The sequence below is a fragment of the Pongo abelii genome, chromosome 2, assembly GCF_028885655.2.
Source record: "Pongo abelii isolate AG06213 chromosome 2, NHGRI_mPonAbe1-v2.0_pri, whole genome shotgun sequence".
Lineage (NCBI taxonomy): Eukaryota > Metazoa > Chordata > Mammalia > Primates > Hominidae > Pongo > Pongo abelii.
Genome location: NC_085928.1, coordinates 104,915,981 through 104,940,371, shown reverse-complemented (window position 1 = coordinate 104,940,371; position 24,391 = coordinate 104,915,981). Strand labels below are relative to the sequence as shown.

Sequence of the window (24,391 nt, the reverse complement as noted above, 5' to 3'; positions counted from 1 at the left end):
ACCAGCTTGTTTTGCTCAACATTTTTTGGCCAGGAATTCAGAGAGAAGGAACCTTATCTCTGTTTCACATGGTACTAGGTAGAGTGGCTCACCTGGGGCTGGGGAATTCACTTCTAAGTTGGCTCATTCATGGCTGGCAAGTTGATGCTGCCTGTTGACAGGGAGCTTAGCTGGGGCTGTTGGTCATTGTCCTTGGTTCTTCTTCATGTAGACCTCTCCATGGGCTGCTTAGGTGTCCTCAAAGCACGATAGCTGGATTTTAAGATCAGATATTTCAAGAAATAGGAAAGGAAGCTGCCCAATCTCTTAAGGCCCAGAACTTGCACAGCAACACTTCCATTTTACTCCATTGGTCAGAGCACACATAGGCTCTGATGGGTGTTTACCAGCTTGCCCCCCTGACCCGTAAGCCCCAGGCTTCTAGATTAGAAATGGCCACACGTTCTATGCCACTCTTCCCTTGCAGAGGTGAGTCTGTGCCCTTTTCCCTGAATCTGGGTGGACCTCCCCTTCAACCTGCTCCCTTCTTGTGCTCGCCTCCTTTTCCCTGTTGGTCACCTTCTTTTTAAGCCATGGCTTGTTCTCAGAGTGACCTTGTGGTCTCTGGGGCAACCGTATTTCTGAAGATCTTGGCCCATGTAGCAGCTCACATGTAGCAGTTCACAGAGCTCTTCCTAGTTTGCAATGTGTTTGCATAAAGTTTCCTTGTAATCTTTGTAATATCCCAGCAAGCCAGATGCTAATCTGACCAGTAGATACAGAGTGGTGGCTCTGGAAGGTACATTTCTTGCCTAGCTTCAGATTTAATCCTGAATATCCATACCCTGCATTGGTTGCCTTTGTTCCAGTAGCCATTGGAATGTTTTACATGGATTAATCTTGGCCAGAAGTGCCTTGAACTGATACAGCAAACTAGATATTTGTTGTATTTGGCAGAGAGATGTTTAACAGGCTTATTTACCAGGGGGGGCGAAGAGATTTTACTGAGAAAACAGGATTTTATCTGAGCATATTTATCTGTGGAAAGCAGACCATTTAGTAGCTGATGAGCTTGTAGGAAAACAGATGAATATGTGTGACTCTTCATTCCGGTCTTAACCACCAGGATTATATGGGTTGGGGAGTCAGAAGGTCAGAAAGCCTGATCTTGTTCCTAGAGCTTTGGTTTCTGCATCTGTAAAGCAGGATTTAGAAAGTCTTTATATTAAAGGAATTTTTTTTTCTTATTATAATAATGATGCATAAATGTACATTGTGGAAAATATAGAAAGGGAAAAAGAAAATCTGTGGTTTCTACCATTCAGAGTGAAGTCCTCTACCGTTTTCTATGCTCATCAAGAGATGTTCATGCCACATACACACACAGACATCTTAACATATTAGACAGACCTAGGATCATAGTGGATATATTTTTTAACCTTTTTTTTTGAGACAGAGTCTCACTTTGTTGCCCAGGCTGGAGTGCAGCGGCACAATCTCGGCTCACTGCAACCTCCACCTCCCGGGTTCAAATGATTCTCCTGCCTCTGTCTCCCGAGTAGCTGGGACTACAGGCATGCGCTACCACACCTGGCTAATTTTTGTGTTTTTTTGGGGGGATGGAGTTTCGCTCTTGTTGCCCAGGATGGAGTGCAATGGTGTGATCTTGGCCTACTGCAACCTCCACCTCCCGGGTTCAAGCGACTCTCCTGCCTCAGCCTCCTGAGTAGCTGAGACTATAGGCTTGTGCCACCACTCCTGGCGCGCACACACACACACACACACACTCTTTTTGAGATGGAATCTTGCTCTTTCGCCCAGGCTGGAATGCAGTGGCGTGATCTCAGCTCAGTGCAACCTCCACCTCCTGGGTTCAAGCTATTCTTCTGCCTCAGCCTCCTGAATAGCTGGGACTACAGGCATGCGCCACCACGCCCGGCTAGGGTTTCATCATATTGGCCAGACTGGTCTTGAACTCCTGACCTCGTGATCCACCCACCTCGGCCTCCCAAAGTGCTGGGATTACAGGGGTGAGCCACCTTGCCCAGCCCACATTTTGTATTTTTAGTAGAGACGGAGTTTCACCATGTTGGCCAGGCTGGTATCAAACTCTTGACCTCAGGTGATCTGCCTGCCTCGGCCTCCCAACGTGCTGGGATTACAGGAATGAGCCACTGTACCAGGCCTATTTTTTTTTTTTTTTAACATTTTTCATTCACTGTAGCTTGAGTATTTTTTTTACCTGTAGTCATTAAATGTTATGTGGGAATGTAACTTTTAATGGCTGCCTAATATTCTTGGTTTTTTTTTTTTTTTTGGAGACAGGGTCTTGCTCTGTTGCCCAGGCTGGAGTGCAGTGGCGCTATCATGGCTCACTGCAGCCTCCACCTCCTGGCTTAAGCAATCCTCTCACCTCAGCCTTCCAAGTAACTGGGACTATAGGTGTGCGCCACCACACCCAGGTAATTTTTAGATTTTTTTGTAGAGATGGGTCTCACTTTGTTGCCCAGGCCGGTCTTGAACTCCTAGGCTCAAGTGATTCTACTGCCTCAGCCTCCCAAAGTGCTAGGATTATAGACATGACCATCACGCCCAGCCTGCCCACTATTCTTGAGTGTCTGAGGAACATTTCAGATATTGGTCCTAAGGATGCTTGTTGAGGCAACCCCAGTCATATCTTGGGCCCACTGGTACTGCCCTTCATCCAAGCTACTGCTTGCTTACCTCTTCCTAGGCTCCCCCTGCCTTTGTTCCTGACCTCTCAATTTGTTCTCCATATTGAGTCAAGAGATGTCTTTATCTTTCTAAAGCTTAAATCTATTCAAAATCCCTTTTTACTGAGCTGCACCAAGAATCGAACCCCATATGATCTGGCCTGTGACCTCCTCTCCCACATCTTTTTCTTTGTATACTTTGTCCCAGCCACACTGGTCCTTTTCTGCCCAGTGAACACACCTAGCTTAGGGTCCACCCCAAGCTTTTGATTCTTTCTTCTTTTGTCATGGGTATAGCCATATCTTTCAGGCTCAACTTGGACATCATCTGTTGGAGCCCTTTCCTTCCACCCTGGTAAAAGCAGCTTTCCCACAAAACTCTCTGTCATCTTCTTAGCAGATTTCTGTACTTGAAATTCTTGTTTTTTGTTAATCATGTTTGCCTTCCATCATATAGTAGGCCCTCAAATGTTTGTAGGCTGGCAAAGGGAATGAGGACCCATTTAGCACCTGCAAACCTGTTTTGGATTATCAAAGCCTGCCTTGCTGTATGCAGGGAGAAATGCTAGCCTGTGTTGGGGCAGCAAGAGACTAAGCTCACCTGCTGCCCCACAGTGTACTATGGCCTTGCCGTGTTTTGAGGCCTCAGGCCCTGTGACACACACACTTTCAAATGACTTCTTGTTGTATTTTCACATTGGAAAGTGGCCCCACCCTGTCCCTCTAACTCTTGACTGTGTGTTTATTGATTCATTCTTAGTACAAACTCACTGTTTCCTAATATTCAATAGTTTATTGCTCATCTTAATTATTGTGGTGTTCAAATTGTCACAGATTTGACCATTGGGAGCCCCTTTAAGTTGGTTCCTGTATTCTTGTGATATGCCCCTGTCAATCATTTGAGTGCTTCCTTAACTTTCTGGGATAAGATGCTCCAGGCCTGTCTTGTATTCACCCTCCCTCAGCCATTTCTTCAAGGAGCCTGATTCCTTTTTGTGGTGAATGTTATTGGGGGTTCAGATCTGGGTGCTAGGTGAGTTCATTGCCACTGGGATTTCCTTGCTTCTGTGAGCCATTCAGCAGATAGTGTGGCTCCATTTTTAGATGACAAAGTGGTAGCTAAGTGACTTATCCCAGTGCACGTAGCTTGTAGGGACAGAGTTAGTTTGTAGGGAGCACCCAAGAGGCCTTTTTTTTTTTTTTTTTTTTGAAATTGAGATGGAGTCTAGCTCTGTCGCCCAGGCTGGAGTGCAGTGGCGCTATCTCGGCTCACTGCATCCTCTGTCTCCCAGGTTCATGCCATTCTCCTGCCTCAGCCTCCTGAGTAGCTGGGACTACAGGTGCCTGCTACCACGCCCGGCTAATTTTTTGTATTTTTAGTAGAGACGGGGTTTCACTGTGTTAGCCAGGATGGTCTCGATCTCCTGACCTTGTGATCCGCCCGCCTCGGCCTCCCAAAGTGCTGGGATTACAGGAGAGAGCCACTGCACCCGGCCCCCAAGAGGCTTCTTGAGCCTGTAGTATATAAGGTCTTATCTTCAGGTAACTGACCTGTGTTTATTTTGTGTGTCAGCATGCTTTGGAATTATAATTTAATGCTTTCTTCTAGTCAGTTTTAGAAGACTTCCCTCGTAGTTGTCTGTTACCCTGCCTCTCACCTCTGACACTGCAGGGCTGTGGAAGAGAGAGACACACTGGGTATGCCTTGACATGGGTGGTGTCACATGTGATGAGACGGGTTTGTACAACCTGCCATGCATGAGGGCATCTTTGAGCCAGAGCAGAAGCTGACCTATCATGGGGCCCAAAACTGATTGCTAAGTGAGTGGCTGGTTTACAGTTCTGGCTTTTGGAATGAAGGCTGCAGGACAACAGGTTTGGAAGATCAGGGCCAACCTTGGTGAAAGTGAAAGGAGAGTCTGAGTGAAAGGTGATGTCTGGCTGGTAAGCTATCATTGTTCCCTGTGTGGGGTTCTAGATACTTGGCATAGGACCTGTTTCGAAGTAGATGCCTAATTAAAGGCTTGCTATGTGATAAAGCATTAACAGAGGTGGAGCAACAACGGGAAGACATGTGGGACAGTGGTGGGTTGCAGAGCTCCATGTGGGGAATTTGAGAAGTTGTTGGGAGCACATGGAGTTGGGCTCCTCAGCAGAGAGAGGCCAGTGCCCACATGTGGCAGGGTTGTCAATTTGAGTGAAGGTAAATGGAGAGAGAAATGGGTCCGTAAGGGGCTTTTCAAAGGCTTTCTTCCCCAAGTATCAGAGGAAGAAGCAGCTGGCGAAGAACTGAGGTAAGAGGTACTGAGCCTGGCCTGCTTCCTCCTAAGCCCCATGTGGGATGTCCAGATGAGGGTTGGTCTATTTGGGCAGGGCTGAGTTGCCAAATGAAGACTCAGGTGGAACGTGATCTGCATGGTCTGTCCCAAGACCTGGTGAGATTAGATGGCATAGTTGTCATACTTGCTGACTGGTTAGGGGATATGCATGGGGGTTGACGGTAGAATAATCCAGTGTTTATAGCACACTTAGATGCTGGTCTGTTGAAGGGCTAGAAAATTAAGTTCTCGTTCTAAGTGAGCTGTGTTGACTGCCTGAAAAGCCTAGCCTGACCTGTGTGGGCTTCTGGTTACTTTATTTCAGGAGGTTGTGCTGCCTGGTGTCAGTCTGTTGATATACCCAACAAAGCGCCTGAAGCAAGTGCTTCGCTACATTTTATATTGGTGTATACTTTACAAGTCAGTCTGCAGGGTCAGGAGAATAAAGAAGGGACCTGCCTACCCAGAGGGTATAGCCCCAAGATCCTGGCTCTTCTGCGCTGCCCCACACCTGACACTCCTTCATGTTCTGACAGCCCTTGTCCAGTCAGCCTGGCCAGCACTTGTTGCTTAACCAATGCTGTCTCCAGTTCTGCCTTGAGAATTGGTATTCTGTTATTGACCCCAGCTTAACTCACACATGGACTGCTTTGACCAGACGTGTGAGAAGGGGCTGTGGGCTGCCTTGAGGTGCTGATGGCCAGCATAGCTTTTTTGAGAGACCTGTGCCATGGGGCCCCTGTCTCCTCTCTTGTGGCCTTAGGAAACCCTAAAGCAGATAGTCTTGATGTTTGCTCCCTTGAATCAGACTAGATGCCTGTATACAAAGCTCAGCCCAGCTCTTGACTGTCCTTGGCTCTCACAGCTACTTTTGGAGCTGAGAGGACCCTTTCTCCTTATCAGGGTCTGTGGGGATGGGTCCCACAGAAGCCAACCTGGCCTTCACTCAGTGGATCCTGGCCTGTCCTGGGATGGCCACAGTATGAGCCACTCTTGTCTCCCTTGGGTTTGGTGCTGGATCCCTGCAGGCACCTCTCCTCTGACTTGAGTGTGGGACTGGCTGAGAAATGTGATTATATGCCAGGAGATGTTCTAACCTCTCCTCAAAGGTGGTCATGGAGAGACATCTTTACATTTCATGAAATGCCCAGGCTGCCCCTCAGATGTCTCATTGTGGTAGAGCCTGCAAGGATGGCTTTTCATCCCTGCTTCCCTTTAGCCTTCTTGCCTGCAGACAATGTGGACCTTCCCTCAGCCCAAGATGTTGGCAGGCTGGGAGCAGCCCTTTCTGGGACTGTGCTCTCAGCTGCTGGCACGGTCCCCCAATTGTTCCCCTGAGAACAATGGGCACTCTCTTTGGCTAGGAAGGGGAGTTCATGAAAGGAGCATTTCTTTGGATGCTTGAGAGCTTTGTGGCAACCCCGCCTGTGTGAGATGAACTGCAGTTTCTTCCTGCCTCGAGTGGGTGTTCCCCATTTCTGAATGGACCCCTTGTGAACAAAGCACACTGGGAAGTGCGGGTTGGCGATGGAAGGCATCCTTGGGAGTGGGCTGTCAGAATGGCATTTGCCCAGACTCATCAACGCAAATACTTAGTGAAAATATAGGCTTCTATGTTTAAAAAAATCACTGACAAAGACTGAAAGAGAACATGACAAAGTAAAATAGATGATGTCAGAGCTCCAGATTGAAGGACTGATTCTGAAGATTTTATTAGTGGCTCTAACTGTGTTAAGCTGCCCTTTACTTTTTTGGGGAAAAAGACTAATTTTTGTTTTTAGATGAGAACAGTGAACATGAGATAAAATGCTTTGTAGCTCAGACCAGAAGGGCATTGACTGGGCTGAACGGTGTGTTCAGTATTGATCCTGTGGCGTTGGTGTTTGTGGCAGGGGCCAGGTTCTGCTTTGAGGTTTGCATGTCTAACAGCAGGACCAATGATAATCTCTTGTGGGTGTGGCTCTGCTAAGGCCACATGTACTTAACTTCCCTCATGATTTTTTACCTCAGGTGGGGATAAAGGCCTGGCTCTCTGACCTTAAGCTAGAGGATCTTCCTGTTGGTCTGTGCCATCTCCCTCTAGCACAGCCATGTGACTGCCCATGTTCCTCATTAGCAGAAGGCCACAGAGCAGATTTAGCTCATTGTCTTAGTCCATGGCACAGACACAGGATAACCCTGAGTGTGAGTCAGCACCAAGGCTAATACTCCATCAGAGGGTCCATCTCCTGCTTCCCTGAGCAGAGGACACACAGTCGGCTTGCAATGAGGAGGACTTGACTGCCTCATGTGGGAGTGCCTCCAGGGTGTTGTCTATGGTACCCAGCCATAGATGGCTGCAGGTTGGCCCAGCTCTGCAGCCTGACTAGGGATGAGGGAGCTGAAAGGTCAGGAATTGATGACCAGGTCTGAAGGAAGGCAGGGACTTTGCCAAGGCAGGCCTCTACAGGGTCCAGCATTGGGATGTCACAGGGCAGCAATCTGTATCACTTTGAAATGGATCTGTTGGGGGACATGGGGAAGGGCCCAGCCCGCACCTTAAGGGCTGACATGTCCAGAGGTATTGGTGGAAGGTGCCACCACAAAGGCCCAAAGTTCCGTCCAAAAGATTTGTAGTAAGAAGGAATGCTCACCAAATCAGTTTCTCGATTATGTTATTCTTAGGATCCCTCTTTACTGGCCATCATCAGCTGTGAAAGTGCTCGTACATCTGTCTAGAGTCTTTGCTTGCCATTTCTAAGTCCTGCAACTCCTGCATGGATAAGACATCATCTTGTGGGCCCTGAATGATAAAGCTTGTGTTTTCTTGCTTTCATAAGCCAATTATAATCATTTGGCCCTAGAGAGAGCCTAATTCTTCAGTTTTGTTTTTCAGCTATGCATAACTGACTCAGACTATGGGAGGAAACCTGCTTTTATGAGAACTAAGTAATAGAAGCTCCTCCACCCATTTGCTCTTTCTTGAGGTGTGGAATGGTACTGGCTTGGAGTGAGAGACTTTGCTTGAGTTTCATGGTGTTTTTTTTGTTTTTTTTGCTTGTTTGTTTTTGTTGTTGTTGTTGTTTTTTGAGATGGAGTCTTGCTCTGTCGCCCAGGCTGGAGTGCAGTGGCGTGATCTTGGCTCACTGCAAGCTCCACCTCCTGGGTTCACGCCATTCTCCTGCCTCAGCCTCCCGAGTAGCTGGGACTACAGGCACCCGCCACCACACCTGGCTAATTTTTTTTGTATTTTTAGTAGAGACAGGGTTTCACCATGTTAGCCAGGATAGACTCGATCTCCTGACCTTGTAATCCACCCGCCTTGGCCTCCCAAAGTGCTGGGATTACAGGCATGTGCCACCACGCCCGGCCATTTTTGTTTTTTTGAGACAGGTCTTGCTCTGTCACCCAGGCCAAGGTGCAGTGGCGCAATCATAGCTCACTGCAGCCTTGACTTCCCCAGGCTCAAGCAGTCTTCCCACCTTAGCCTCCTGAGTAGCTGGGACCACCACACCTAGCTAATTTTTGTGTTTTTTGTAAAGATGGTGTTTCGCCGTGTTGCCCAGGCTGATGGTGTTTAGTGCCTACAGGTGCTGTATCTTTATCAAAGTCAGTGTTTGATGGTCTATTGTGTGCAGGAGGGCACCAGTAAAGCAGCTGGAGGGAGTGTCCCAGAGACTGGGGAGTGACCAAAATGTTCAAATTTGGCAGTTCCCTGGTCGTTGATCATGGTGATTTATTGTGGGCATCACAGTGTTAGACCTTTGCTTTTTTTTTGAGATGGAGTCTCGCTCTGTCGCCCAGGCTGGAGTGCAGTGGCACGATCTTGGCTCACTGCAACCTCTGCCTCCCGGGTTCAAGCAATTCTCCTGTCTCAGCCTCCTAAGTAGCTGGGATTACAGGTGTGCACCAAGAAGCCCGGCTAAATTTTTTTAAAATTTTATTTATTTTTATTGTATTTATTTATTTTTTGAGACGAAGTCTCACTGTCCCCCAGGCTGGAGTGCAATGGTGTGATCTCAGCTCACTGCAACTTCCGCCTCCCGGGTTCAAGCAATTCTCCTGCCTCAGCCTCCCAAGTAGGTGGGATTACAGGTACCTGCCACCACACCCAGCTAATTTTTTTTGTATTTTTAGTAGAGATGGGGTTTCACCATGTTGGCCAGGCTGGTCTCGAACTCCTGATCTCAGGTGATCCGCCCACCTCAGCCTCCCAAAGTGCTGGGATTACAGGCGTAAGCCACCGCGCCTGGCCTTTTTTGTGTGTTTTTAGTAGAGATGGGCTTTCACCATGTTGGCCAGGCTGCTCTTGAACTCCTGACCTCGTGATCCACCCGCTTCGGCTCCCAAAGTGCTGCGATTGCAGGCTTGAGCCACCATGCCCGCCCCACTTCCACCCCCGCTTTTTTTTTTTTTTTTTTTTAGGACTGTGTCATGCTATGTTGCCCAGGCTGGGCTCAACTCCTGGCCTCAAGTGATCCTCCCGCCTCAGCCTCCTGAGTAGCTGGGATTATAGGTGTGAGCCACCATGCCCAGCTCAGTCTTTGGAACTTTTTGTGGATCTGCTCAGGTTTTGTGGTTTTGATTCTTAATGTTTTGGGATGCACTTTGTGGGTCAGGATTTCAGAAGCTGGTTATAGGCTTTTCAAGATCTTTTTTTCCTTAATGCTAGACTCACTTTCTATCTCAGAAGCACATCGTCTCTAAGGGTTGCCGAAACCGGAAAGTTTTCTGGCCTTTTGGGTGGCCTGTGAGCTACAGCCTGTGATCTCCTTAAATCAGGCTTTCTTGTGCAGTTTCTGCCTCCTGCATATGTGCCTAGTAACTGTCTGAAGGCTTCTTTCAAGACAGCAACTATAAGGTCAGCAGGCCTTGCCTCTCCCAGCTCCAAGGAAGTGTTGGTGTTTAGTGTTGGCTGGTAGAGTGACCTGAAATGCTGGAGGAGTTCCACAGTGGGACCAGCTTGTCACCCCAAACTCACGTGCCTCTGTGCCTCTGCTGCTAAGGACCTCACAGCCCCAATTCCTGCCTCTTTTCTGCCCTTCCTGGCCTGGCAGCCCGTAGAGGATTAGTTGTGGGTGGCTGTGGTACAGTAGGCAGAAATCTTTATACCAGGCAAACCAAGGACTCTAAGGGTAGTCAAAATCCCATGTGTAAATGTGCCAGGATCTAGTGCACCCATTTTATTAATTATAGAGACAAAGTCTCACTATGTTGCCGAGGCTGGTCTTGAACTTCTGGCCTCAAACAATCCTCTCGCCTTGGCCTCATAGAGTGCTGGGATTACAGGTGTGAGCCACTGTGCCTGGCCTAGTCCACCTGTTTTAGGTTGAAGAGGTGAAAGCAGGTCTTTGGGATCTCACCTGCAGCAGGTCCCCCACTTCCCCCATGCCCCTTAGTGTTTTCATCTACTTCTGGTAGACAAGTGTTGACAGGCAACTCCCTGAGCTTCCCCAGCCTCAGCTTTGTTTCTCTATATGATTTTGGCTCCCTCATTGCCTGTTGCCTTCCCACTTACCTTAGATGCTTTGAGCTTCTGTTTTGTGGTATGAACAGGGAGACAGGACCCCACTGTGCACTGGGTCCAAGGTCAGTTGGGAAGGAGAACTAGGGAGAGGAGCCTGGACGTGCCCTGGGCCCCTTTGTGCAGTAGCCTCAAATTACTTACTGGTTCTTCTCAGAGCCCATGGGAGCCATAGGAACCATTATTGGCAGAGTCCATCATGTGCTTGGCACTATAATCTTATGAGGTTGGGATTGTTTCCCTGATTTTACAGATGAGGACACTGGGGCCAAGGTTGGGTCAAGCGCCAGCCAGCCTGGAGCTGGGATTCGCAGTGAAAGATGGGCCTTCTCATGGAGTAGGAGAATGAGGATTGTTATCCCCATTGTTACGGGGATGAGTCCTGGCTTGTCATTGGGCTGCATCTGTGAGAAGGAACTTTCATATCCTGTTTCACCCTTAGGACCTGAGAAGAAGAGAAGTGATACAGAGCCTGTAAGTTTTGAAAGCTGAGGAGGTATCCAGAGTTCCTGTGGACTGAGGGGCTCCTGCTTTGTTAGGGTAGAGCAGGTGCTTTATCCCCAAGCACCTCCAGGGTGAGCTAAGCCCTGAGCTGAGTCCCTTTGGGAAGGTGGGGCTCCTAGTGGAATCCTCTGGAGACTGTGGACACTGCCAAACCTTCAGGCATGTTCAGACTTTCCAGGTAGGGGCTTTCCCCAAATGGCCTTGAAAATACAGAGGTGCCAGTGTGCCTGTGACTTGGCCAGGTTCCTTGTTGAAATTAGGTTTGTTTTGCTTCCTGTAGCCCTTCTATTAAAATGAATCATTGCTGGGCATGGTGGCTCACACCTGTAATCCCAACACTTTGTCAGGCTGAGGCAGGAGGATCACTGAAGCCCAGGAGTTCAAGACCAATCTGGACAATATAGGAAGACCCATCTCTACAAAAAAGTAAATATTGGCCAGGCCTGGTGGCACACACCTGGCTCAAGTAGTCCCAGCTACTCAAGAGACTGAGGTGGGATGATCCCTTCAGCCCAGGAGTTTGAGGTTGAGCTGTGATTGCACCACTGCACTCCAGTCTGGTGACAGTGAGACCCTGGCTCAAAAAATATATATTTAAGGGCTGGGCATGGTGGCCCACACCTGTAATCCCGGGATTTTGGGAGGGTGAGGCAGGAGGATTGCTTGAGCCCAGAAGTTTAAAGCCAGTCTGGGCAATATAATGAGACCCTGTCTGTACACACACACACACAAAAACACCCGAGCACGTGCCTATGTCCCAGCTACTTGGGAGGCTGAGGTGGGAGGATTGCTTGAGCCTGGAAGGTTGAGGCTGCAATGTGCCATGATCACACTACTGAATTCCAGCCTAGGCAACAGAGTGAGACCCTTATATATACATATATGTATATAAAGAATCATTGCCACTCAAAATGCTGCTTGGGCCTGATGTCACCAGTACCAAGACTGGAGATGCAGGGGTTTTAGAACATTCAGGTTAGTACATTTTCTTCCTGAGTTAGTACCCATGATCGTGGATGGACTGCCTGCTTCGGGGCTGTAGATCTAGACACCTGTCCTGCAGCCAGGTAATGGCTGGGACTTCAGGACCCTGGGGAGCCAAAATTTGCAGAGGGGAAAGCAGGTGACTAGGTTGGAGAGGCTTGGCTCTTATATTAGTCTGTTCTCGTGGTGCTATAAAGAAATACCTGAGACTGGTAATTTATAGAGAAAAGAGTTTTAATTAGCTCATGGTTCTGCAGGCTATATAGGGAATATAGTGGCTTCTGCTTCTGGGGATGCCTCAGGAAGCTTCCAATCATAGTGGAAAGCAAAGGGAGAGCTGGCACTTCACACGGCTGGCCGGAACAGGAGGAAGGCTGGGGGAGGTGCTACACACTTTTTTTTTTTTTTTTTTTTGGAGACGGAGTCTCGCTCTGTTGCCCAGGCTGGAGTACCGTGGCGTGATCTCAGCTCACTGCAGGCTCCGCCCCCCAGGTTCACTGCCATTCTCCTGCCTCAGCCTCCCGAGTAGCTGGGACTACAGGTGCCCGCCACCTTGCCCCGCTAATTTTTTGTATTTTTAGTAGAGATGGGGTTTCACCGTGTTAGCCAGGATGGTCTTGATCTCCTGACCTCGTGATCCACCCGCCTCGGCCTCCCAAAGTGCTGGGATTACAGGCGTGAGCCACCGCGCTTGGCCTTATTTTTTGAGATGGAGTTTTGCTTTTCTGCCCAGGCTGGAGTGAAGTGGTACAATCTCGGCTCACTTCAACCTCCACCCTCTGGGTTCAAGCAACTCTCCTGCCTCAGCCTCTCGAGTAGCTGGGATTATAGGTGCCTGCCACCATGCCCGGCTAATTTTCGTATTTTTAGTACAGACAGGGTTTCGCCATGTTGACCAGGCCGGTCTTGAACTCCTGAACTCAAGTGATCCACCCACCTCAGCCTCCCAAAGTACTAGGATTATAGGCGTGAGCCTCTGCTCCCGGCCTACACACTTTTAAACAACCAGATCTTGTGAGAACTCTGTCATGAGAACAGCACTAGGGGGATGGTACTAAACGATCCATGAGAAATCACCCCCATGATCCAGTCCCCTCCCCCAGGCCCCACCTCCAACACTAGGGATAATAATTTGACATGAGATTTGGGCAGTGCCACAGATGTGAACCATATCAGCTCTGTTTTTCTGACATGACTTGCCCCAAAGACATGGGTAAACTTTACATGGCTGCAAAGCCATGGGTAGACAATAGTAAAAGAATTTGGTCACGTGCAGTGGCTCACAACTGTAATCTCAGCACTTTGGGAGGCTGAGGCAGCCAGATCACTGGAGGCCAGGAGTTTGAGACCAGCCTGGGCAACATGGCAAAATCCCATCTCTTAAAAAAAGAAAAAGAGAAAAAAAATTAGCCGGGCATAGTGGCACTCACCTGTGGTCCCAGCCACTCAGGAGGCTGAAGCTGGAGAATCATTTGAAACCAGGAAGCAGAGGTTACAGTGAACTGAGATCGTGCCACTGCACTCCAGCCCGGTGACAGAGTGAGACTCTATCTCAAAAAATAAATAAAATTAAATAAATTGTGAAAGAATTTGTTCTCAGTAGTCAAAATAAAGCTCATTTCTCATCTCCCATCTCCCAATTTGAAATTGAGCATTATAACTTGCTTTGGTGAAACCTGAGGTTTTCTTTAGTGTTCATTGTTTGTTACATGATATTAACATGTTTTTAAGTTACTTGGCATAGTTAAAATAAGTGTATGGCTTCGCTGTGGGAGCCTTCATATAGAATGGCCCGAGTTTGTTCTGTAGGAACTGCCTGATAGCAGAACTTTGGCTGTTGGGGTCAGCAGAATAGGAAGTGAGCCAGACTGGGAAGCCTTGAGAAGTCAGGGCCCTTCTCTGTTTTCTGTTAAAAAGTGCCCTTGTGGCCAGGTGTGGTGGCTCACACCTGTAATCCCAGCACTTTGGGAGGCCAAGGTGGGCGGATCATGAGGTCAGGAGATTGAGACCATCCTGGCTAACACGGTGAAACCCCGTCTCTACTAAAAATACGAAAAATTGCCGGGCGCAGTGGCTCACGCCTGTAATCCCAGCACTTTGGGAGGCCGAGGCGGGCGGATCACGAGGTCAGGAGATCAAGACCGTCTTGGCTAACACGGTGAAACCCCGTCTCTACTAAAAATACAAAAAATTAGCCGGGCGCTGTGGCGGGCGCCTGTAGTCCCAGCTACAGGAGAATGAGGCAGGAGAATGACATGAACCCGGGAGGTGGAGCTTGCAGTGAGCCGAGATAGCGCCACTGCAGTCCCGCCTGGGCGAAAGAGCAAGACTCCATCTCAAAAAAAAAAAAAAAACAACAACGAAAAATAGCCAGGCGTGGTGGTGGCCGCCTGTAGTCCCAGCTACTTGGGAGGCTGAGGCAGGAGAATGGCGTGATCCCGGGAGGCGGAGCTTGCAGTGAGTCGAGATCACGCCCCTGCACTCCAGCCTGGGTGATAGAGTGAGACTCTGTCTAAAAAAAAAAGTGCGCTTGTGTAGTTGAAGACAGACTTGGAGAGGCAACAGGCTGCTGACTTATCAACACTGATGGAGCGCCTAGCCACTCAGGAATGTCCCATGGTCCTAGCCAGCCATTTGGCTCCCACTTCTAGAGCTTTTTCTAGTCCCTCTCAGCCTTGTTCAGTCTCCTCTGCAGGTGGCTTCTCCTTGGTTGGCTTTACCCAGACCTCTATTCCAGGCCTTCCCTGTCACCTTTCTTCATCCTCCCTCTGCCATGTGAGCTCCTGTCCTCCTGGTGGCCATTGGGATGGAGTAGAGTTAGGAAATAACCCTCAGGTGACCAAAAAACAGGGTCCACACCCTAATTCACCTACTCTCCACCTCTCAGGACCCCTACTCCTATCCCACTCCTGTAAAACATCTCATAGGCCTTACTTATTTGCTTCATGGTGGTTTTTTGTTTGTTTGTTTTTGCAAAATGAGAGCATTCAACCTTTATGTGTTTACATACGGATGTGGCAGTTTTCTCTTATTTAACAAATGAACTGAAAAATGTAAAGCTTAGGTTTTTCAGCCAAAACATTTGAAATAGTGAGGTTTTTTTTTTTTGAGACAGAGTCTCACTCTGTCATTCAGGCTGGAGTGCAGTGGTGTGGTCTCCGCTCACTGCAGCCTCTGTCTCCTGGGTTCAAGCCATTCTTGTGCATCAGCCTCCCGACTAGCTGGGACTACAGGTGTGCACCACCATGCCTGGCTAATTTTTGTGTTTTTAGTAGAGATGGGATTTTGCCATGTTGGCCAGGCTGGTCTCAAACTCCTGACTTAAGTGATCCACCCGCCTCAACCTCCCAAAGTGCTGGGATTACAGGCGTAAGCCACCACGCCCAGCCAATAAGTGTGATTTTTATGGTTAAAAAATATTTTAAAAGAAAAATATATTTAGTGTTTTTCATGAATTGGAAGACACCCGTGTTTACAGATGTTTTAACGTTTCTGATGTTTGATGGTGAGTGACAGGGTGGGAGATTCTTAATTAGATGATGGCACATCTTAGAGTTAATGCAGTGTGGTATCACAAAAGAAACACTATTTGCTGACCCTTAATGAGTGGCTCAGAGAGCAATTAGGAAATGATAACCCTGATAATAACAACAACTTTTTTTTTTTTTTTTTTTTGAGATGGAGTTTCACTCTGTCACCCAGGCTGGGTTGCAGTGGTGCGATCTCAGTTCACTGCAACCTCCGCTTCCCAGGTTCAAGCAATTCTTCTGCCTCAGCCTCCTGGGTAGCTGGGACTACAGGTGCCTGCCACCACATCCGACTAATTTTTGTACTTTTAGTAGAGATGGGGTTTCGCCATGTTGGCCAGGCTGGTCTCAAACTCCTGACCTCAGGTGATCTGCCCACCTCGGCCTCTCAAAGTGCTGGGATTACAGGGATGAGCCACCGTGCCTGGCCCAATAATAATAACTCCTAACAATGTCAGTCATCTCATGGTTTAAAAAAATTTTTTTTTTTTTAAATAGAGATGGGGGTCTCACTGTGTTGGCCAGGGTGGTCTCTAATGCCTGCTGGCCTCAAGCAATCCTCCTGCCTTGGCCTCCCAAAGTACTGGGATTATAGGTATGAGCTACCATGCCCAGCTTTCTCATACGTTTTTGCTGGGTGTAGGAAACCTGTTTAAATTAGTTTAAAGGGGGGAAATTATCTAGTTTCTGATAAGGCTGCTGCCTGGACACCTGGGTACAAGCCTGGGGTCTCCTTTCCAAATCACTCAAGTACCTTGTCTTTTGGCAGGAGGAAGCCCAGGGAACCAGAGCCACTGGGGAATCCAGCAGTCAATGGCTTTAGCTTTCCTGCCACAGGGAGGGAAGCATTTTAGGGTCCCCCTATTGATAAGCAGTGGCCATGAAGGGCAGTCCTGAGCTGAGGCTGGCAGTGTGATGTACTGTGTTTTGGCCAGTTTGTCTCTGGTACTTGTTATAGGACAATGGAGATGAGAGTGCCTTCAGGCCAACCAGAGAATGGGGGGTGTCACCTTTCTTGCACTGGGGCAGGAGTAGGTGTTTCCCAAAAGTGAGAGGAGCCACAGATGGGGCCGGGGCAAGAGCTAAGTCATATTTTCCTCTTGTCAGCTGATGGTGGAGGTTTCTATGGTGGCATTTCCTTGGGTGCTCTGAGTATGACCAGTTATATCTCTGTGGAAAGGGACTTCCACACCGAAAGAAGTCTGGGAGATGCTGTTGAGTTGGAATAAGGTGATGAGCTCCTTGGGCCTGCTTCTGTGCCTGGTCTCTCCAAGGGCAGAAGAGGGCTCTGTGTATTTCCTGTACTTGATTGACTGTAGAACCTCTCTCTTATAGAGAGACCAGAGCTCCTTGGGATTCCTTTAATAAGCACTATTCTAGAATAGTTGATTCTAGTCTCTGCTCCCTGGGCACCACAGTTTGTCTTGAGATTTGAGAAGCAGGGTAAATGAAAACATTAGATACAACTAACTCTCTTTGCTACACAAATGCGCCCCACTACACTTGAATGTGACGTGATGTTGTAATGTGAGTCCTTCAGAGTGTTGAGCCTTCCCTTGTACCCAGACCTGTGTGCATCTCCACTTTGGGGCAGGAACGGTCCTCCAGGCCAGGCATGTGACCTGAGCAAAGATGTGGTGTCTGCAGAGGGCCAGGGAGAAGTCTGAGGCAAGGGTGGAAAGGAATGCTGAGGGCTGGAATGTGGCTTGATTCTTCAGGTAGAATGGGCAAGTAGGTGGCAGGGTGTGTCACTGTTATAAAATCCACAACAGTCGTGAGCTCCATGGCATCAGTTCTTGGGAATGAGACATGTGCTTGAGTGCCAGCACTGCTGTCTCCCCACTGTGTGGCCTTGGGTGAGATTTTGCCTCCCAAGCTAGCCCATCTCGTAGCCCTAGTCTTGTGACAGGTAAATAAACTCAGTTGTGTCTCTCTAGGGGAGAGGAATCAGCTTCCCCAGCAGGCATTCTGAATTACACCTTAAGCCTGTCACACAATTCAGGTTAACTGTTGTGATCATATTCAGGTTATGCAGTGACAATAGTACTTTTAATTTATGCTTGTGTCTCTTCTAGGTATCAGCGGCAGGGAAGGAGGCTTTGCCATCTTGGCTGCACTGGGACTCACAGAGCCACACCCTGGAGGGCCTCCCCCTTGACACTGATAAGGGTGTGCATTACATTTCAGTGAGTGCTGCACGGCTGGGGGCCAACGGGAGCCACATCCCCCAGACCTCCAGTGTGTTCTCCATCGAGGTCTACCCTGAAGACCACAGTGAGCTGCAGTCGGTGAGGACAGCCTCCTCAGACCCTGGTGAGGTGGTATCATCTGCCTGTGCTGCGGATGAACCTGTGACTGTTTTGACGGTGATTTTGGATGCCGACCTCACCAAGATGACCCCACAGCAAAGGATTGACCTCCTGCACAGGATGCGGAGCTTCTCAGAAGTAGAGCTTCACAACATGAAATTAGTGCCGGTGGTGAATAACAGACTATTTGACATGTCGGCCTTCATGGCTGGCCCGGGAAATGCAAAAAAGGTGGTGGAGAATGGGGCCCTTCTCTCTTGGAAGCTGGGCTGCTCCCTGAACCAGAACAGTGTGCCTGACATTCGTGGTGTGGAGGCCCCTGCCAGGGAGGGTGCAATGTCTGCTCAGCTTGGCTACCCTGTGGTGGGTTGGCATATCGCCAATAAGAAGCCCCCTCTTCCCAAACGCATCCGGAGACAGATCCATGCTACACCCACACCTGTCACTGCCATTGGGCCCCCAACCACGGCTATCCAGGAGCCCCCATCCAGGATCGTGCCAACCCCCACATCTCCAGCCATTGCTCCTCCAACAGAGACCATGGCTCCTCCAGTCAGGGATCCTGTTCCTGGGAAACCCACGGTCACCATCCGGACTCGAGGCGCCATTATTCAAACCCCAACCCTAGGCCCCATCCAGCCTACTCGGGTGTCAGAAGCCGGCACCACAGTTCCTGGCCAGATTCGCCCAACAATGACCATTCCTGGCTATGTGGAGCCTACTGCAGTTGCTACCCCTCCCACAACCACCACCAAGAAGCCACGAGTATCCACACCAAAACCAGCAACGCCTTCAACTGACTCCTCCACCACCACGACTCGCAGGCCGACCAAGAAACCACGGACACCCCGGCCAATGCCCCGGGTCACCACCAAGGTTCCTATCACCAGATTGGAAACTGCCTCACCGCCTACTCGTATTCGCACCACCACCAGTGGAGTGCCCCGTGGCGGAGAACCCAACCAGCGCCCAGAGCTCAAGAACCATATTGACAGGGTAGATGCCTGGGTTGGCACCTACTTTGAGGTGAAGATCCCGTCAGACACTTTCTATGACCATGAGGACACCACCACTGACAAGCTGAAGCTGACCCTGAAACTGCGGGAGCAGCAGCTGGTGGGCGAGAAGTCCTGGGTACAGTTCAACAGCAACAGCCAGCTCATGTATGGCCTTCCCGACAGCAGCCACGTGGGCAAACACGAGTATTTCATGCATGCCACAGACAAGGGGGGCCTGTCGGCTGTGGATGCCTTCGAGATCCACGTCCACAGGCGCCCCCAAGGTGATAGGGCTCCTGCAAGGTTCAAGGCCAAGTTTGTGGGTGACCCGGCACTGGTGTTGAATGACATCCACAAGAAGATTGCCTTGGTAAAGAAACTGGCCTTCGCCTTTGGAGACCGAAACTGTAGCACCATCACCCTGCAGAATATCACCCGGGGCTCCATCTTGGTGGAATGGACCAACAACACACTGCCTTTGGAGCCCTGCCCCAAGGAGCAGATCGCTGGGCTGAGCCGCCGGATCGCTGAGGATGATGGAAAACCTCGGCCTGCCTTCTCCAACGCCCTAGAGCCTGACTTTAAGGCCACAAGCATCGCTGTGACGGGCTCTGGCAGTTGTCGGCACCTACAGTTTATCCCTGTGGCACCACCCAGGAGAGTGCCTTCAGAGGCGCCACCCACAGAAGTGCCTGACAGGGACCCTGAGAAGAGCAGTGAGGATGATGTCTATCTGCACACAGTCATTCCGGCCGTGGTGGTCGCAGCCATCCTGCTCATTGCTGGCATCATTGCCATGATCTGCTACCGCAAGAAGCGGAAGGGCAAGCTTACCCTTGAGGACCAGGCCACCTTCATCAAGAAGGGGGTGCCTATCATCTTTGCGGACGAACTGGACGACTCCAAGCCCCCACCCTCCTCCAGCATGCCACTCATTCTCCAGGAGGAGAAGGCTCCCCTACCCCCTCCCGAGTACCCCAACCAGAGTGTGCCCGAGACCACTCCTTTGAACCAGGACACCGTGGGAGAGTACACGCCCCTGCGGGATGAGGATCCCAATGCTCCTCCCTACCAGCCCCCACCGCCCTTCACAGCACCCATGGAGGGCAAGGGCTCCCGTCCCAAGAACATGACCCCATACCGGTCACCTCCTCCCTATGTCCCTCCTTAACCCGCAAGCGCCTGGGTGGAGGCAGGGTAGGGCAGGGGCCTGGAGACAACATGGTGTTGTCTGTGGAGACCGGTGGCCTGCAGACCATCGCCCACCGGGAGCCGACACCTGACCTAGCACACACTGACACAGGGGCCTGGACAAGCCCGCCCTCTCTGGTCCTCCCAAACCCCAAAGCAGCTGGAGAGACTTTGGGGACTTTTTTATTTTTATTTTTTGCCTAACAGCTTTTGGTTTGTTCATAGAGAATTCTTCGCTTCATTTTTGATGGCTGGCTCTGAAAGCACCATGTGGAGTGGAGGTGGAGGGAGCGAGGAACCATGAATGAACTCACAGGCAGTGCTGGGCGGCCCCCTGGCTCTCTGCGTTTTGCCTTTAACACTAACTGTACTGTTTTTTCTATTCACGTGTGTCTAGCTGCAGGATGTAACATGGAAAACAGTAACTAAAGATTAAATTCAAAGGACTTTCAGAAGTTAAGGTTAAGTTTTTACATTTAATCTGCTGTTTACCTAAACTTGTATGTATGACTTTTGGGTGGGTATGGGGAATTGCTTTGCTAAAAATAAGCTCCCAGGGTGTTTCAAACTTAGAGAAGACCAAGGGACAGTATTTTTTATCAAAGGAATACTATTTTTTCACACTACGTCAACTTGGTTGCTCTGATACCCCAGAGCCTGATTGGGGGCCTCCTGGCCCTGGCTCACGCCAGGTCCCTGGTGCTGGGTTTGCTCTCCCGCTGTTGCCAGGGGCTGGAAGCTGGAGGGGTCTCTTGGGCCATGGACATCTCCACTTCCAGCCCATGTACACTAGTGGCCCACCACCAAGGGGTCTTCATTTCCATGAAAAAGGGACTCCAAGAGGCAGCGGTGGCTGCGGCCCCCAACTTTGGTGCTCCAGGGTGGGCCAGCTGCTTGTGGGGGCACCTGGGAGGTCAAAGGTCTTGACCACATCAACCTATTTTGTTTTACCCTTTTTCTGTGCGTGCGTTGTTGTTGTTTTTTTTTCCTCCTAAAAGGAATATCACGGTTTTTTGAAACACTCAGTGGGGGACATTTTGGTGAAGATGCAATATTTTTATGTCATGTGATGCTCTTTCCTCACTTGACTTTGGCCGCTTTGTCCTAACAGTCCACAGTCCCACCCCGGCCCGCCCCATCCCTTTTCTCTGGCACTCCAGTCCCAGGCCTTGGGCCTGAACTACTGGAAAAGGTCTGGTGGCTGGGGAGGAGTGTCAGCAATAGTTCATAATAAAAATCTGTGAGCTCTCAAAGCTAATTTTTTACTAAAGTTTTTATACAGCCTCAAATTGTTTTATTAAAAAAAAGATTAAAAATGGTGATGCTTATAGCAGTTTGTACGAGCTCTTAGTGTTGATTCCATGGAACTGACGGCTTTGCTTATTTTGATTTTTTTCCCCCTACTTTTCCTAATGGTTTAAATTCTGGAATTACACTGGGGTTCTTTTGCCTTTTTTAGCAGAACATCCATCCGTCCATCTACATCTCTGTCCCATGACTCAGGGGCGCCCACTCTGCTTCGATTCTCCTCCTGTGGAAGAAATCATTTTGAGCATGACTTTTCTTGATGTCTGAAGAGTTATTTTGGGTACCTTTTAGGGAGGAATGCCTTTCGCAATAATGTATCCCTTCCCTGATTGAGGGTGGGTGGGTGGACCCAGGCTCCCTTTGCACACGGAGCAGCTACTTCTAAGCCATATCGACTGTTCTGCAGAGGATTTGTGTGTGCTGCCTCAGGAGGGGAGGGCTGGTAGGAGGGGAGAGGTCTCCGTCCTACTGTTCTCCAGAGGGCATTTCCCCTTGCGCCTTCTTCCACAGGGCCCAGCCCCTCTCCCCTGCCCCAGTCCCCAGGGTGTACTCTGGAGTGAGCAGTGCCCCTGTGGGGGAGCCTGTAAATGTGGGCTCAGTGGACCACTGGTGACTGGGCTCATGCCTCCAAGTCAGAGTTTCCCTGGTGCCCCAGAGACAGGAGCACAAGTGGGATCTGACCTGGTGAGATTATTTCTGATGACCTCATCAAAAAATAAACAATTCCCAATGTTCCAGGTGAGGGATTTGAAAGGCCTTCCAAACAGCTCCGTTGCCCCTAGCAACTCCACCATTGGGCACTGCCATGCAGAGATGTGGCTGGCCCAGAATGGCCTGTTGCCATAGCAACTGGAGGCGATGGGGCAGTGAACAGAATAACAATAGCAACAATGCCTTTGCAGGCAGCCTGCTCCCCTGAGCGCTGGGCTGGTGATGGCCGTTGGACTCTGTGAGATGGAGAGCCAATCTCACATTCAAGTGTTCACCAACCACTGATGTGTTTTTATTTCCTGTATGATTTTAAGATGTGTTTTCTGCATTCTGTAAAGAAACATATCAAACTAAATAAAAGCAGTGTCTTTATTACAATGCCGTTGCGTCTGGGCATCTGTTTCCCTGGCATCTGGAGAGGTTCCTGGACATGAGGGGTTGGGGGCTCATGTGACGGGGAAGAGGAGACTCAGCCAGGTCCACTTGGGGTTGGCCCAGTGGCCTCCACGTAAACCTTACCATTTCTGTGCTGGGAGGGCTGGGTGTGCACTCCAGAAACTGCCAACATGTAATGCCCCCTTCACCCCTCTTCTGCCTGTGAGTCAGCTAAGACAAGTCTCCTACATCCTCAGTTCCTCATCTGTAAGGGGTGGGGGATAGCAGAGAACCCAGTGAGACTGGCTGGGAAGGAGGGTGGTGGGAAAGATGTCACAGGTTTTCTGCCCCAGAGTGGGTCAACCCCTGTACCTCCTGGGTAGGGGTCCTTCAGGCCAGGTCTCTGTGAAGATGGGGACCTAGGGATACCTCTGGCTGCAGCTCTACCCCACCTCCTGCCCGCATTGTCTTGTGGGCTTGGGACTGGCTAGTCTCCCAGGTAGCCTCAAGGCAGGTTTATGTTGGCCTCGGGGTGGGAACAATGGTTTCTGGCCAGGCTGCTCTGCCTTGGTTGGCTTGTAGGTTCTGGGGGTTGGGGGGTGACCTTCAGTCCCTGGCTTGGGATGGACAGGCCAGCTGGATAGGCTGATCATGACTCAGTGCCCAGGAAGGGGCAGATGGGTTGTCCTAGGACACTGCTCGGAGTGTGGGCGGCAGGAGATGCAGCAGCTGTGTTTCAAGGGGCAAAGAAGCAGAATCGAGTGATTGGTCACAGAACAACTAGTGCCTCTTCTGGGCTCAACTGCTGTCACTGGCTCCTTACCATGACACCTGCTCGTCTGCTCAAAGCTTTCAAGACCCAGAGAGGCTGGTCCGATATTGCAGATAAGAGCCGAGTCCCAGGGTGGGGGGTTGTTGAAAGTCCAACAACTACTTGGAGTTAGGACCTGAATGTGCACCATGCTAAGTGCCAGGAAAGGCTGTCCCCAGCACACACTTCACTCCCTAGGCCTAGCAGCAGGTGCCCAGGAAATTACCCCATCCTTACTCTCTTGACCTCAGGAACTTTTGCTTAACATCTAACCTGAAGCCACTGGGTAATGAGTGGACTCACTGTTCTGAATTCAAGTAAGGGAATACTTGGTCTTGGCAGAGAACATTAAGGCCAGAAGGACCTCTGGCCTCTGCTCTGCCCTGCCTCTTCTGGGGGAAGGGGGAATATCCGCTGTTAAGCCCAGCAGACCCTTGACCCCTGGCACTCCTGCCAGATCCCTGTTCCTTGATTTGGATGAGGACTGCTCAGGTCTTTAAAGCTGGGGTTAGAGGGTCCTACGTAGACAGGAGGGTAGGAAAGAAGGAACATCAGACCTACAGGAATCTGCCTTCCCACATTCCTCTGACCTGGAATGACTCTGGCCTGGCTTGGAGACAGTGCTGGTCTCTAGAAAATGCTAGAGGAATCTGCATTTTCTCTTGGCATAAAGGCACTGCCTTAGGCCTAGATCTTTGAGCTAGTCTTGGGATCAGGGCTGTTAGCTGGAAAATCTTGTGGTGTGTCTAGGCCAGCCTGGCCTCTAGAATACTACCACCAGTTTGGGACCGGGCGCGGTGGCTCATGCCTGTAATCCCAGCACTTTGGGAGGCCGAGGCAGGCGGATCACAAGGTCAGGAGATGAGACCATCCTGGCCAACATGGTAAAACCCTGTCTCTACTAAAAAATATTAAAAAGTTAGCTGGGCGTGGTGGTGGGCGCCTGTAGTCTCAGCTACTTGGGAGGCTGAGGCAGGAGAATGGCATGAGTCACGGAGGTGGAGCTTGCAGTGAGCTGAGATCGCACCACTGCACTGCACTCCAGCCTGGGCGACAGAGCGAGACTCCAAGACTCCATCTTAAAAAAAAAAAAAAATACCACCAGTCTTGGGGGGACTAGAGGCTCCACACTACTTACCTCATTGTAGCCCACAGCCTC

General features: G+C 49.9%; 1 protein-coding gene across 10 annotated transcripts in view; it reads left to right on the top strand.

The window, feature by feature from the left end:
* DAG1 (dystroglycan 1) overlaps positions 1-22,424 on the top strand; it is a 69,961-nt gene extending 47,537 nt beyond the window's left edge. For all 10 annotated transcript variants that reach the window (XM_054550755.2, XM_003776246.5, XM_054550754.2 and 7 more), the window contains one exon: positions 17,605-22,424. In XM_054550755.2, the coding sequence (XP_054406730.1) occupies positions 17,605-20,007 (2,403 nt within the window). In that variant the 3' untranslated portion in view covers positions 20,008-22,424. The remainder of the gene's footprint in view (positions 1-17,604) is intronic.
* Positions 22,425-24,391: the final 1,967 nt, after the last annotated feature.